The 14877-nt window shown below is 44.4% G+C and overlaps 1 protein-coding gene across 1 annotated transcript; it reads right to left on the bottom strand.

Moving 5' to 3' along the window:
- Positions 1 to 829: 829 nt before the first annotated feature.
- On the bottom strand, positions 830 to 1885 carry LOC135389638 (uncharacterized). Its single transcript, XM_064619672.1, has one exon. It carries the CDS (start codon positions 1883 to 1885, stop codon positions 830 to 832), a length of 1056 nt encoding a protein of 351 aa, XP_064475742.1.
- Positions 1886 to 14877: the final 12992 nt, after the last annotated feature.

Genomic DNA, 14877 nt, shown 5'->3' with positions numbered 1-14877 from the left:
TTACACTATCAATAGGAATTAAAGATAGGTCACTTCTTTCTGAAAACTGCCCCCAGTCGGCCAGTTGGAGTTTCCATCTAGGAGGGCGTGTTGTCAGAGTGTTCACTGGCGTAAGATATTTTAACACCACTGGGAAGTGATCACTCCCAAGTGGATTTTGTTTTACAGTCCATTCTATCTCCTGAAACAAGGATGGACTGCAAAAAGACAGGTCTAAGGTTGAGAGAGACTGACTTGAAGAATGTATGTATGTAGGTGCCCCTGTGTTTAAAAGACAGGTGGATGTTGATAATAAGAACGTCTCTAACATTTTCCCTCGAGTGTCAGTTCTCGTACTGCCCCAAAGTGGATTGTGAGCATTAAAGTCACCTAATAGTATAAAAGGACTTGGAAGTTGGCTGCATAAATCTTCTAATTCTTTTTGTGTAGTAGTGCCTGATGGTGGCAAATAGATTGAGCAGATGGTGACAATTCTGTCTAGACACATCTGCACAGCTACAGCTTCCAAGTCTGTAACTAGGTGTACTGCTTTGGTTGGGAGAGATCCTCGTGTGACGATCGCAACACCACCAGATGCTCGGGTGGCGTCAGTTCGATCTTTTCGAAAGATATTGTGTCTTCGCAGTGGATTTTGTGTTTGTGTATTCAGATATGTTTCTTGAAGACAAAAGCATGATGTGTTATACTTCTCGAAAAGATCGTTGACGTCATCTAGATTAGAGAGTAACCCTCGGCAATTCCATTAGAGGATCGTGTGTTGCATAATGATTGCAGTAAGAAGAAAGACGCCTGCCAAGAACTTTTGCCGACTAGGAAGAGCTTCCATTACCTATTTTTTTGTTGGGGGTGTGACCCGCGGCCTTGTGGATTTCTTCCGCGCAGCCGCAAGCTCCTTATCAGATATGTCGGGGAGTGACCCACACCCCGACAGACTAGACCTGTTCTTTTTGGGGGCTTGGGAGCTCGTGCTCGCAAAGGAGCGCTCAGAGCTCGTCTCGTCCTCGCAATCCATGGATGTTACCTCCGTGGACTGTGAGGACAGAAGTGGCGTCGGTGTTAGTGACGCCACAGGAATTTCGGGAGTTGGAGGTGGATCTGCACCTCCTCGAACCTCACTTGTGTTTGTCTGCGTGGTCGTTGGTGGTTCGGTCTGCGTGGACTGTGTGACAAGTTTTACTTTCTGTTTTACGGCTGTGGCAAAGGATTTTTCAAAAAAGATGGGAGCTACTTTTTTTCTGGCTTCTGGGTAATTGATGTTCTGTGTAACCTTGACGTGCAGGACTTCTTTTTCATATTTCCACTTTGTACATGACCTCGAGTAGGATGGGTGGTTGGAAGAACAGTTAACGCAGCAGTCTGGCCCTTTGCATTCCTTTGTTTCGTGTTCAGACTTGCCACATCGTGCACAGCAGGCGGAGCCACGGCAGGAGTCTGCAGCATGCCCAAACCTATTACAGCGGAAGCAGCGCAATGGGTTTGGGACGTATGGCCGCACATCAGCTGAGAGATATCCAACTTTCAACTTGTCTGGTAGAGTGGGACGATCAAAGGTAAGTATGATATTTCGTGTTGTAATGTATTCGTTGTTCTTCCTGATCTTTATTTTACGAACATCTATCACATCCTGGTCTTTCAAGTTTATAAGAATTTCTTCCACAGGAACATCAATAAGTTCAGATACAGAGATGACGCCTCGACTGGTGTTTAGTGTTTTATGCAAAGATGCTGAAATTCTTTTGCCTAACATGTCATGTGCATTCAAGATAGTGTCACAGTCAGTTTCGGAAGTGCATTTTATGAGTAAGTCACCCGATCGCATCCGCTTGATTTCGGTTACATGCTTAGACAGTGATGCCACCGCCTTCTCGATAAAGAACGGTGACATCTTACCCAAGGGTATAGCCTTTTCCTTGTCATTTCCTACAGCTGCAAGAACAATGTATTTTGCACTGAAGTTCTTTGTATGTAAATCGTAAGCCTCGGTCCGGGCACGCTTTGCGTTCCCGATCATTGAATTAGAAGCATTTTTCACCATGTACGGTTTAGTAACTAGGCATTCCAACAGGTCACCCACACTTCATGCCAATACATGTGGGAAGGTCCCGGAGTTTTCAGAAAAACCCGTCGGCCAGGGCCAGACCAAGACCCTGACCGCCACCGTTTAAGGTTTCTACCCTTCACCTCACATCCCCTCGGCACGGTACGGATAACACCTTAGGACTGGGGGCTGGGGTCCGTGGTGGCGCCACTCACCAAACACCAGCCGAAGCCGGTGCCCCCTGCGGGCCCGTCCGTTAACAAGTGTAATCTGTTTTAATCAGTGGTTTTCCTCGCGTTTATCATAGTATCGTCAGGAAACAACGGAAAAGCTAGATGTCGCTAGCAAACAAGTATATTTTCGGTGTTCTCAGGGGAAAGTGTAGTGAGTGCGAAGATTGCAAAGAATATATAACCGAAAACGAACGTCACCACCGCAGCCCTAGTTCATACACTGGGTAAGTGTACATTTTTGTGCTAGGTACGTGCGTTATTTTGATAGCAAGAGCTCTTAGCGCATGTTTGTTGTGATTATGGCAAGCGTTTTGCGGTCCTGCATATGAACGCCACTTACGCTTGCTACTTTTCTGCTCTTACTTGGTCGCCAAGTCAATACACCGGCGTGCATTTTGCGAGCTGCGGATATATGCCTCGAGATATATAATTCGCAGCTTCCTACTTGTTGTATTCTTACGATATTCTAAGACTTAATCGCGGAGTGAACGCCTTCCGGCATTTATGCTGCTTTGTACATTGTGCTTTGTACGGATTTGAATGGTTCCGTAAATGTTACTCTCTCCTCCCAGAATGCTACGCTCCTCTTCTACGTAAATACCCGGTGACGACCAGGACAGCGTCATTCTGATGATGGGACCCGAATGGGACCCGAAACGTTAACTGTATTTTGTTATGTTTGTTGAAAGCCGGTGCGGTTCAAACTAGTAAAGATGTCTACTCCCGGCAATTGGACTATATTCATGTTACTCTCCTTGCCCGAACTTTTGTTCCCAGGATCCCACATGCAGGTTCACATACCGTCACCAGCGCAATGCAGCGCAATGCAGTACCTCACAAACTCGTCCCAGAGCGCCTCCAACGCTGATAACGCAGTAATGTAGTGTCTCCTGCGTTACTGTACACTCATATTCCTCAAGGTTGTGTGCGTTTTATGTAATACTGTATTGCCATTTGCGCTCGCCTCTGCAACACGAATGTGGAATAAATTTTTTTCTGCTGCAATTCTCCATTTCGTTGGGTGTGTTTAGCTTAGCAAACATAGGTCAGTTGTTTCGACTCGCTGGCTTCCTCGCACTTTTATGCATTGCTTCTCACTTAGAAGATAGTTCTTTTTTCCACATACATGGTAAAGCGACCATGGTTTCTCCTCACATCAGAATCGCACTTGTGCACAATGTGTCACCTCTCGACAGACTTCTGTTTTTGTAATATACATATGTTCAAGATCTCCTTTTCTGCTGGTTCATTTTGGTACCTTGGTGTGTTCTGTAAATGTCTGTCCATATCCCACGCACAGGGTGTTTGTTTTTATTCGCATCACACCAGCGCTCATTTGACAGGTGGGTTATGTTAATTTTCGCAAATTAACCCATCCGTAGTTGCAAACATTTCCGACATTTCCTGACGCATGTGTTTGTAACTACGGATCGATTAATTAGCAAAAATTCACATAACCCACCTGCCAAATGAGCGCTACTCTGTTGCGAATAAAAATGAACATCCTGTATAAAAAGCCGCACGTTGGCGTAACCTTTACGGGCAGGTGCTGGATTGAAGGCCGTAACCTCTAATTAGTGGGTTTCCTTGTAACTTTTATAAAAGGTACCGCTCAGAGGGTACCTGGTAGCTTCTGAAATAGAGGGTAAAATATTGCGATTTTTGACCCTTTACTAAAGGGTACCGAGTTAAGAGTGTATCTGTCATGGCGTTATGCTGAAGACGCAGGCGCCTACGGGAGTTTCGCTACCTGTTTACATATACCCTGCATATACATCGATAACAACACTTCCGGTGTATTGTAGCATGTTCTCTGAAGCCATGGAGGAAAGAAGAAAAGGAGTCCCCCCAGCGGCTCTTCTACGGAAAGGAGAAGCGTGGTACAAGTCACGTGAGGATAGGAGGTGAGCTGTATCTTTTTTGGTGCAACGCTAGAGTCACGTTACCTGAATAGCCGAATGAGGTCGCTTTGCACACGCCACTTTGGGGCCCACTTCGGCGCGCCAGCACCACACCTCTCCAAGTATTCCGAAACTCTGCGTTGGGGGCTCGCATAGAGTTGCATGTAACCGAATCCGGAAGGCGAACGGTGATGTCACTGGAGTGGCACCCAATCTTGGCTTGACTTCGCAGAGCGATAGGGCTCCTCCTCTCTTTCCTTCCTCCATGTCTGAAGCATATTATGCACTCAAACTATATTTCCCGCCTGGTAAAACACTATTGCCTCACCTGAGCCTCAGAAGAGCAATAAAACAATTGCATCAAGTGGTGGTTTGGTGGAGGAAAAAAGTCAGAATCGTCGAATGAATGCACAGAATGAACGCCAATTTATTCCTTGATAACGAATGACTCAACTGTGGAAAGTTAGGCCCTGTCTTTTTGCCCGTACGGTTGGCGCAGCCGTAATTGCAACAATGGCATGATAGCATGCGTCGACTGTTTTGGGTACAGCAATTAAGATGGCGAACGGTGGGCGTGCGCTCTGAGTATGCGATTCAGCCTTTTACTATAAAGATCAGTGGCTTTGACCGACCACCCTACACAATCACGTTATACAATGATGCACTAAGCACCATCTGTCTTCCTGGCCGCGCCATGAGCATCCTAGTGCATCGGTCGACCGCAAGCAGAAAAACTTGGCTACACGGAACCCCTCGCCTTTCTTTGTAATCTCTGTGTAGCCTTATTATTCACCGGTGGTGGTGGTGATGATGCAACTGCGGACTGATGTCCTCATTGTCTTGGTCACCAACTATAGCCGCCTTGGGACCCAGAACCAATCGAGTCAGAGTCTAGAGGAGAACTATATATATGTCGTTTTGCACTATTAGGAACCGCTAAAGAAATGTTCGTAAAAATTCGCGATAGTTTTGTGAGGGCCGAGCAGGGCCGCTGGATCACTTCGCGTGGAATCGCCCTAATGTGTGGTAATTTCTGGTATGCACCGTGAAGACATGTGACCTTCGTCACTCTTTTCACTATATTTCTTTTCGTACACAAATTTCTGACACAGTGAACTCCAACTATACTTTTGCTGTGCTGGCGCAGTCGCACAAACGCATACTAACATCTGAACTGAGAACAAACGTCTTTGGATGCCGTTCATTCTCAAATTTTCTCTGACAGCTTTTGCTAACATTATAAAATTCACGTTACGTCACTAACAGAGGATACAAAAATTCGCTGGCAGGTCCTAAGTTTAGGGGCCCTTTACTGAAACCGAGCCAGACTTTGTCATCGCGGATCAGGTCCAGCTTTCACTGTGCCAGTCACCGCGTTCAACGCGCTCAGACACTGGAGCGCAGACTTCTGAACAGCAGTACAGCAACAGAAAAGCTTGGTAGAAGTTTTCAGAGCTTATTCATCAAATTTCACGGTGCGTTCGACGTGTGCGCTCGTACAGTCTTTTCAGCAGAGCCATCGCGATGTCGTTCTGCTACCAGGCAACACCGGCATCAGATGAGGTGTCCCTGAATTCTATGTCCATCCGTCTATGCAGGATCATGGGCAGAAAATAAAATAAAGGAAACAGTGCTCCTTACCATCCACTGAGGGAAGGATTTCAAAAAGGGAAGTAGTGTAGATGAGACAAGAGGGAGCTGAAAATAAAGGCGCACTGGAAAGAAATTCTGGACGGGTCAACAGGACGCTGTCTCCAACTTTTTACTGGGGACACAATACACATGAGGCTAGCGAAATATACACTGACTGATAATGACGTCTTTTAGAGATTCGATCATCATACAAATAATACCACTATGACGAGCGCGACATCCACAGAATCTGTGCATCTGAATCTGATTCGCGTTACTGCGTTTACGTCAGCGTATGTCGTATTCCATCCCGAATGATGTTCTGTTGCAATGATTCGCTGCCAGCGGACGTAACACGTAAGCGCAACGTAACCGCAGCAGTGTGAATCAGCCTTTACACTCAAGAAAATATTTGAGGGATCATAGCCACTGGAGTAGTTCGAACGGTAAATAATTTATTCCTCTCTGAACGTGTGAGTACCTCTTGTTCCTATCACTATGTAAGATCGACAATAGAAGCAAGAATCTCACTGAGAGATGCCATTGGGATTTATCCTTTATCCAATTATTTACTTATCGGCAGGTACATTCGCAACATAGTCTACTGGCAAATTCCTATGATCGTAAAATCTGACTTCGACCATCATGTCAGGACCACACGTAACAATAGGGTATGCATGTAGCGACACCCAAACAATTCATACATCGAACCTGTTATACCTGAGGATTTTTTTTTTTTCATTTTTCGAGCTTGGCGTCATCGGCAAGCTTATCGTTACTACGCCCTTCGTGATGGCTGTGCATACATTAGCAAGAGAGTAGACAGTGTGCCCTCAAATATAACTCTTGTTATTGTGCAATCTCTTATATATCGATTATGGCCGCGCGCCGTTACTTATCGGATGGACGCCAAAGGGATGTGCATTTCACGGAGTGTACCTACACTTGAGGGTGTTTGCATAGAAGGGCATAATTCTGGTTGTGTTGCGTTTTACTCGCCTAGAACAAAAGTGTACTAAAGCACTTCTCATGCCCCTTTTCAAATTAGCATACGAATATAGGAGTAATCACCTCTATACCGCAAAGTGCTTGCTCCACAAAGTGATTCGATCGAACAAAGGGGCTATTAGCAAAACAGCAGACTAGACGCTTTCCAGTCGATATTCGCTATATCCTGCAGATAATGAGTCACGCAAAGTTTCAGCCCACACAGGCAACACGAGGCATTCTATCCTGCATCTTAATTTCTTTGCTTTCATAATTTGAATTTCTGCCGCAGGATGCACTTAAAACAGGGGCCTGTCTCTGGAGATTGAAGATTGTTTCAGATAAGATAAACCGATGACACTGATGCAGAGGAAGAAGGAACACATAACGCGCGAGGAATTGCCACAGTTGTTAGGAGACGCGTGCTGCTCCGCGTATTCATCATGGTCCTTCTCACTAGGCAACTGGTTTTTACCATACTTCTTCCTGGCGCTCTAGGTTTCTCGGATGGCATCGCAGGTAACTAAATCTGACTGGGATAATTAATGTAATTCTTACTGGAGATATTACAAACTTCAAACTACGGCGCGCTAAATTTTGGCACTAATTATTTGCTCACCACTAATTGTAATTTGGCGCGCTAATTATTGAGTTCACTGCAAAACACGAGGCATATCAGGCTGCACACGACACCCCCTCCGAGGGCGCTGTTCATCGGTTAAAGAAGATTCGATTGGTTGCAGCATCGTAGAGGATAATGAGCGACAAAATCAACGTAACAGAAAATGAGCGCTCAGCGACCTGTATAGATCTGCCTTCTTCAAAAGCTGGAGTGCCTCTATTACACTCATCTGTGTCTGAATCGCACAAAGAGGTAGCGCTCATTTTGCCGCTATTCTGATTTCGTCTCTAATAATCTCTCATGCTTGAGCCAACCAAATCTTTTTGAAATGGAGAAGACAAAATTCCTCTTGGGTCTTGGGAATTAAAATACTCCCGTAAGGCGGTTATCTGATTCCTATAGAATATTGAGCGATATGTTCAACACACTAGCTTGAAGTCAACACCTGGTACACTGTAAATCTTTTCACACCTTTAAAGGTGTAATAGCGTGCATGGCGCACGCCTTTTTAGGTGTAATTTTGGTAACATCATAATGGAGCAAGGTTTCGCACAAATTTTCTTTACTCGAGTGTTGTCTGTCCTCCAAAAATTTAGACTTGCAACATCTCAACATTGTTCAACAGTATTGTGGACACTTGCGCGTGCTCGATTATCGATAGCGATGCATATATGCATTAGCTCATACCGACGATATCCAAGACATAATGAAAGCAATATTTGCACTGACACTTGATCTTTAGTAATGCTTTCCGAATTTTGTAAAATATCATACTGGAGATGCAATGTTACGCAACCAGATTGAACGTGCATAGCGCACACCTTTAAAGGTGTGAAAAAGTTTACAGTGTAGTTTCTCCTAATTGCAGAATTCTTAACCAACGCATCAATTGACGTACTAGAAATGGAAGTCGTGGACTTGTTCGTCGAGGACGAATTTGGTAAGCATTGGGACGCTGCTTAGAGAGCCTCGGAATGTGACATGTTTTTTTAAACTTTTTAGAAGAAATTCTGCCCAGGCAGTTTGTGGGACATCTATTCCAGCGTGGCGTTTCAATCAAAGTACTGAACGCTTCGGACGACGGCTTAGTGTTGCAGTATCTGCGTGGTATCGCTGCAGATACGGCGACGAATACTCGTCACAACGTGGTAGCCATTATGTCAGTAGCAACATTCCAGAGAATTCTTCGAAAATTCGTAAGTATATTTGTATCCGAATGTGTTTCAATTTGTGTCATAACCATTATGGATAGGCAGATCACAGTGAAGAGCTATGGAGCGATTTATAAGAAATTACATCACTAGCTACTTCGTTCCAAATTCATCATGATTCCTAATATCAAACGATCAATACCTTCCTATTACACGCGGCTCAAGCCCTCACTCTAGATGATAATGTTCACCATTAAAATGGATCTCTCTCTCCTGATTTGTTGAGAATGACAGCCGTTCGTCTTCGTTTTTCTGGACTCTGCGTTTTACATTAATTAATCCAAAATACCGCTCATCTGCTTTATTCGTGATAAACAATAGCGGCAGTGAAGGTACAACACGAGCACAAGCAACACAGGAGACCAACTGCTACTCTCAACTAACATATACTTTAATGCTTATATTGTGACATAACTATATCATTCTAAATCACCATTGACTCCGGGCGATGTTATGCGGCCCAGTTCTCTTTCAAAGGTGCTGTAAATCCAGGACATATTAACCTATTTCACTACTACTCATGCGCCAATCTTTAAAAATATCGCGGATTCCAAATTGTCAAAAACTATCCGCTCGGCACAAGAGCAGAGGAGACACACAGGAAGAGCCTCCTTAACAATGCGGTCACCCGTTCGTGATTATGAATGATTTGTTGTACTACAACGCAGGGTCCATCAAGTAGACCACAGCGACACAACCCAAGACAACATCTTGAAGCTTCCACGCTCGTAGCGCACACAAAGACACTACCTAACGAACTACTAACCTATCCGTTATATCACGGTCCCTCTATATACTCTCCTGGTCGCGAAACTCAGCCCGAGAACAATAGGAGGGTTGCCGTAGGGAGCATGACCGACACGTGAGGTGCGCGTGCCGTTAGAGCGGGAGAGATCCCCAGCTGATACGCAAGAACGCCTGTGTTTCTATACATGTGTTTACGCCGCGCGGACGCTCAATTTTTTCAATCCGTGAACATCGTCAGTGTCCCGCGCGATATTGGCTGCTTCCAGTATGCCACGGACGTGTTGCGTCCCGGTATGCCGGTTTGGGTACGATAATTCTGGTGAGACAGTTTCTTTATGCGCGCTACCATCCGATCCAACAGAAAGAGAAAAGTGGAAGCGTGCTATCCCTCGCAAGGAGGATACGCGTTTCAGCTTTGACTCAAAGCGGACACGAGTGTCACAACCAGTGTTGGTTGTGAATCCCACTACGAGCAGAAAACCGCTGAAGTCCTGCATTTCTACGTGAGGTGCCGCATACATTTATTCTCGCGTGTGAAGAATAAAAGCTCGCCCTTGCTACCACGCGAGCGCGTCCAGCTGCTGGTGGCGGGAAGGAGAAGGACATGCACCAGTAAGAAATTTTTCTGCACTGGAATGCAAAACTCAACTGTGGGGGTGAATTGTGCAAATACGGACCACTGGACTGTCCCTAGCTAAATGTTAATCATGCACGGAGTTGTATTATTATTTATTTTCACTTTATATCACTTTCGGACGTTCTGAGGCCTGTGTATGTAAAATAAGGTATATTGCCTGTAATAAAATGCCTGTGTAAAATAAGGAAGTCACTGCAAATGCTAGCCAGCTGCAGGACTCAAACCCGTATCTTCTGAACTACCCGGGCTCCACCATCTTTACATTGTGCTCAGTACACAGTGAAGATTCTTGGTGTTAAGAAGGGATAATGATGACTCATGCTGCTTATGTTTACAATTGCTTCGTTTCATGTTGATGTGAAATTAAAGTTTTCTGTCACAAGTACGTCAACAGCAATCAAATATCGATAAAACCTGTCTCGTACAAATGCATTAGCTGCATGTGCTTTCCTTTCTGTCTTTAAAGGCATATTCCCTTTTGTATTTTCATCACATCCCATTATTCCTCCGATTCAACTTCTTCAGATAGCCGAGTCCTCAACTCACTTAGCCAACTACATTCTTTCATAACTTGCATGGAGCTTCTCTGCTTTTCTTCCTTAGCGCAGGTCTCATAGAGTGCATGTTCCTTTCGAAAACTAACTGCAAGCATTAAGTTCTATTTTATATCATTTATGCGATGTCCGCGATCAACTCGACGTACCGTCAAGCGTGTAGGCTTTGTTCACTTAGTGTCCTCACAAGGTAGATAGCGTTACTTACCGCCTTCCCTTGGAGTATCACACGTTTTAATGTCAGCGCATGACGTCCGCATCTTACTGCAACGATGTACGTATACGATACCAAAATATCCACATCCCGAGCACGGCATAACACGCGCTATCACAAGCTGTCTGCTTGCACACGCGTACACGCTGCTCACACCTTGCTAACCCGCGTGCCCTCACGCGGCTGCCGCCGCCTCTACGTCCACCTACAGGGGAAGTTTCGTGACCAGAGAGCGTGGTTATATCCGTATATATATAGACGTATATATATTTACAATTCAAGCGTGCCACAATCCCAGCTGTGGACGGCCGTTTCGAGCTTTTTGGCTCTCATCGGCACAGCGTAGGGATGTGACACGCTCTTGGGTCGGCACAGACACTGTGTCTTTGCAAGACATCAGTGTTCCAGGGTGTTAGCAACACCTCTGGAGGCCGCAGTGCAAAGCCAGAAAGTACAGATACAAATATAAAAATGAGCGAATGCTCCATGGCTGCACGTGAGGCATATGTTTACAATTCAAGCGTGCCACAATCCCAGCTGTGGACGGCCGTTTCGAGCTTTTTGGCTCTCATCGGCACAGCGTAGGGATGTGACACGCTCTTGGGTCGGCACAGACACTGTGTCTTTGCAAGACATCAGTGTTCCAGGGTGTTAGCAACACCTCTGGAGGCCGCAGTGCAAAGCCAGAAAGTACAGATACAAATATAAAAATGAGCGAATGCTCCATGGCTGCACGTGAGGCATATGTTTACAATTCAAGCGTGCCACAATCCCAGCTGTGGACGGCCGTTTCGAGCTTTTTGGCTCTCATCGGCACAGCGTAGGGATGTGACACGCTCTTGGGTATATATATATATAGAACATGATACTCATGGAACGATATATATACAGGGTGTCCACGCTAAGTGTGAACAGATTTTTTTAAAAATATATCAATCACTTTTTCCGAGATTAAATCAATTCCAATATAGCATATGCTGAAGGGCACTCCCTAGGGGGGCATTAACAGACTCCTAAGGCAATGTCTTAATTAACTTTCAATAATTAACTTTTTAATTATAAAAGCTACGAAGTTGCTCCAATGAGAACATCTGATCTCTTCGGTCACCAGATACCAAAACCGTTTTCAGAACAAAAATCCGTTTAGTAGATCGTCCGCAAAAAATTCGTGAAGGAACGCTATTTTTTTCTTTATTTGGTTTATTGCGCATCTTCAAAGAAGCGGCTTTCCTTTACCCCCAGTGTGAGAGAGTGAAAGAGCACAGTGCCGCCTCATGCGTCGAAGATTAGCTTTAACTTGCGGAAGCAAAACAAAAACACAAATCTATCGGATGACTCTATCGCGACTGCCCTTATCTTGCGCTGCATTTTCTGTTTTCTTTTCCAGGGCGCAAGAGGCGATAATGTGCTCTTTCATCCTCTCGTATTGGGGGCCAAGGAAAGACGCGTCTCGAGAGATGCGCAATGAATAAAATAAAGAAAAAAATGGCGTTCCTTCACGAATTTTTTTGCGGACGATCTATCGAACGGATTTTTGTTCTGAAAACGGCTTTGGTATCTGCTGACTGAAGAGATCAGATGTTCTCATTGGAGCAACTTCGTAGCTTTTATACTTAAAAAGTTAATTATTGAAAGTTAATTAGGACATTGCCTTAGGAGTCTGTTAATGCCCCCCTAGGGAGTGCCCTTCAGCATATGCTATATTGCAATTGATTTCATCTCGGAAAAAGTGATTGATATATTTAAAAAAAATCTGTTCACACTTAGCGTGGACACCCTGCGTATACATAAAGGGAAAATGGTCGAAGCTCTGTGGCTGCACGTTGAGCATATATTTATAAATTGACCATGCACTCCCAGCCGAGGACAGTTGTTTCGCTCTACTTGTAGCTCGTCAGCCCGGCGCAAGGAAGTGACACAATCTTGGGTCGGCGCTAACAGCGCGTCTCGGCGGGACGTCAATGTTCCAGGGTGACGGCGCCACCTGTCGAGGCCGCAGTGCAAGCCAGCAAAACAGCTGTAGAGCGAAACAGCTGTCCTCGGCTGGGAGTGCATGATCAATTTGTAAACATATATATACATACAGGGTGTCTACGCTAACTGTGAACATATTTTTAAAAAATATATATAACACTTTTTCCAAGATGAAATCAATTGCAATATAGCATATGCTGAAGGGCACTCCCTAGGAGGGCATTAGCAAAGTCCAAAGGCAATGTCTTAATTAACTTTCATTAATTAACTTGTTAATTATAAAAGCGACAAAGTTGTCCCAATGAGAACATCTGTTCCTTTCGGTCACCTGATATCGTAGCCGTTTTCAGAACAAAAATCCGTTCGATAGATCGCCCGCAAAAAATTAGTGAAGGAACGCCATTTTTTTCTTTATCAAGTCTCTTCATTACTTGTAGTCTATATATATATATATATATATGTTTATAAGTCCCAAACGTCGCCACACCAGCACTGGACAGCTGTTTCGGCCTTATTGGGCCTTCATCAGCAATGCGTAGGTGGGCGACGTTTGAGCGAGTGGCGTCGGAAGGTCACGTGGAACGTGATGTCCTCCCGTCAGGGTGAGTGACTCACCTCTGAAAGCCCAGTGCGAAGCCAGTAAAGTATTAAGTGAAGAAAAATAGCATATGTTCATATGTTAACATAAAATAAACATATGTTCAACGTGCAGCCAAAGAGCCTATGCTATTTTTCTTCACTTATATATATATATATATATATATATAGGACAAATAGTTTAATATATCAGACGGCTACGAAGTTGAATAAAAGTGAAATAATAAGACTTGGACTACAGGTTACAGGAATGTTAACAAAACTAATTTATTTAATGGGCAATTTAACACAATTGGCAACACAATGGGCAATTTAACACATAGATTAAAAAAGAATGGTCGACGTTTCGACAGTGGCACTGTCTTCGTCAGGACAAAAAGGTTTTGTCCTGACGAATTTCCTGAATTTCCTGAATGTCCTGAATTTTGTCCTGACGAAGACAGTGCCACTGTCGAAACGTCGACCATTCTTTTTTTTAATCTATGTGTTAAATTGCCCATTAAATAAATTAGTTTTTGTTAACATTCCTGTAATCTGTAGTCCAAGTCTTATTATTTCACTTTTATATATATATATATAAAGAGAGAGAGGGGGGCAGATGTGAAAATAATCAGATGGCTTGAAAATAATATAAAGGGGCGAATGAGCGAGTGACGGAGATGAAGGGGGAATTAACTATATTGTTAAGGTTAATAAAGGAAAAACATTATAGAAAAACGATCGATGTTTCGGCAGGGGCTCCGCCTTCTTCACGACTGGACAGGGTCGTCAGTTCCAGTCACGGTGTTTTAAAACTCTCTTCTCAGTGACGTCAGTAGGGTTTCAGCGCGCCATGCGGCGTTTGTTGCCGTGTCCGGTCCGGGAATCTTACTGGTGGTGTGTCATCGGGATCATTGCGTCGTCCATGGAATTGTCTTGGTGGGGTGATGCGTAAGAAGATCCATTTTGGGAAGTTTAACAATAGTCTGCTGCTTGCGAGCACTCCGGGGGACGATGGCCGGTGACTTGTGTAGCCCTCTAGAGTGGCTTATCTTTGAACTGTTATGACCTGCAAAAACATTTCACCAAATGAACTGTGGATATGAGGAGGCTGATTGAGTCTTTTTATTTTGCGCTTAAACTACGAACAGTTGAAAGCGTGCTCAAGTCTTCGTTTATGAGAGATTTCAATTTATAAATAATGAAGGACATGAAAGCATAAAATTCACCCATACTTGCTCGATGACATCAGTGACCTTTTTGGATGAACAATCATAATTGAAAACGACAAAGTCTCAACCGATCTATTCCACAAATCTACGGACTCCCAGCAATACCTCTAGTTTCAAAGTTGCCACCCATGACACACTAAACTTGCCATACCGTATAGCCAAGCAATTCGATATCGTAGGATTTGTTCAGACTATCACAAGTTGGATGGGCATCTTAAGGAACTCTAAAATACGCTCGTAAGCCGCAATTACCCTCCCCAGTTAGTCCAAGACGCGCTTCCCGCGCAAAGCAAACCAACCGCCAGTCCCTTCGCAACCG

The sequence above is a fragment of the Ornithodoros turicata genome, chromosome 3 (assembly GCF_037126465.1).
Source record: "Ornithodoros turicata isolate Travis chromosome 3, ASM3712646v1, whole genome shotgun sequence".
Classification (NCBI taxonomy): domain Eukaryota; kingdom Metazoa; phylum Arthropoda; class Arachnida; order Ixodida; family Argasidae; genus Ornithodoros; species Ornithodoros turicata.
This window is presented reverse-complemented; position numbering and strand designations above follow the sequence as displayed.

Bases quoted from the DNA above. Each gene is read 5' to 3' on its own strand.
- LOC135389638 (XM_064619672.1), bottom strand. From the start codon at position 1,885: ATGTCACCGTTCTTTATCGAGAAGGCGGTGGCATCACTGTCTAAGCAT.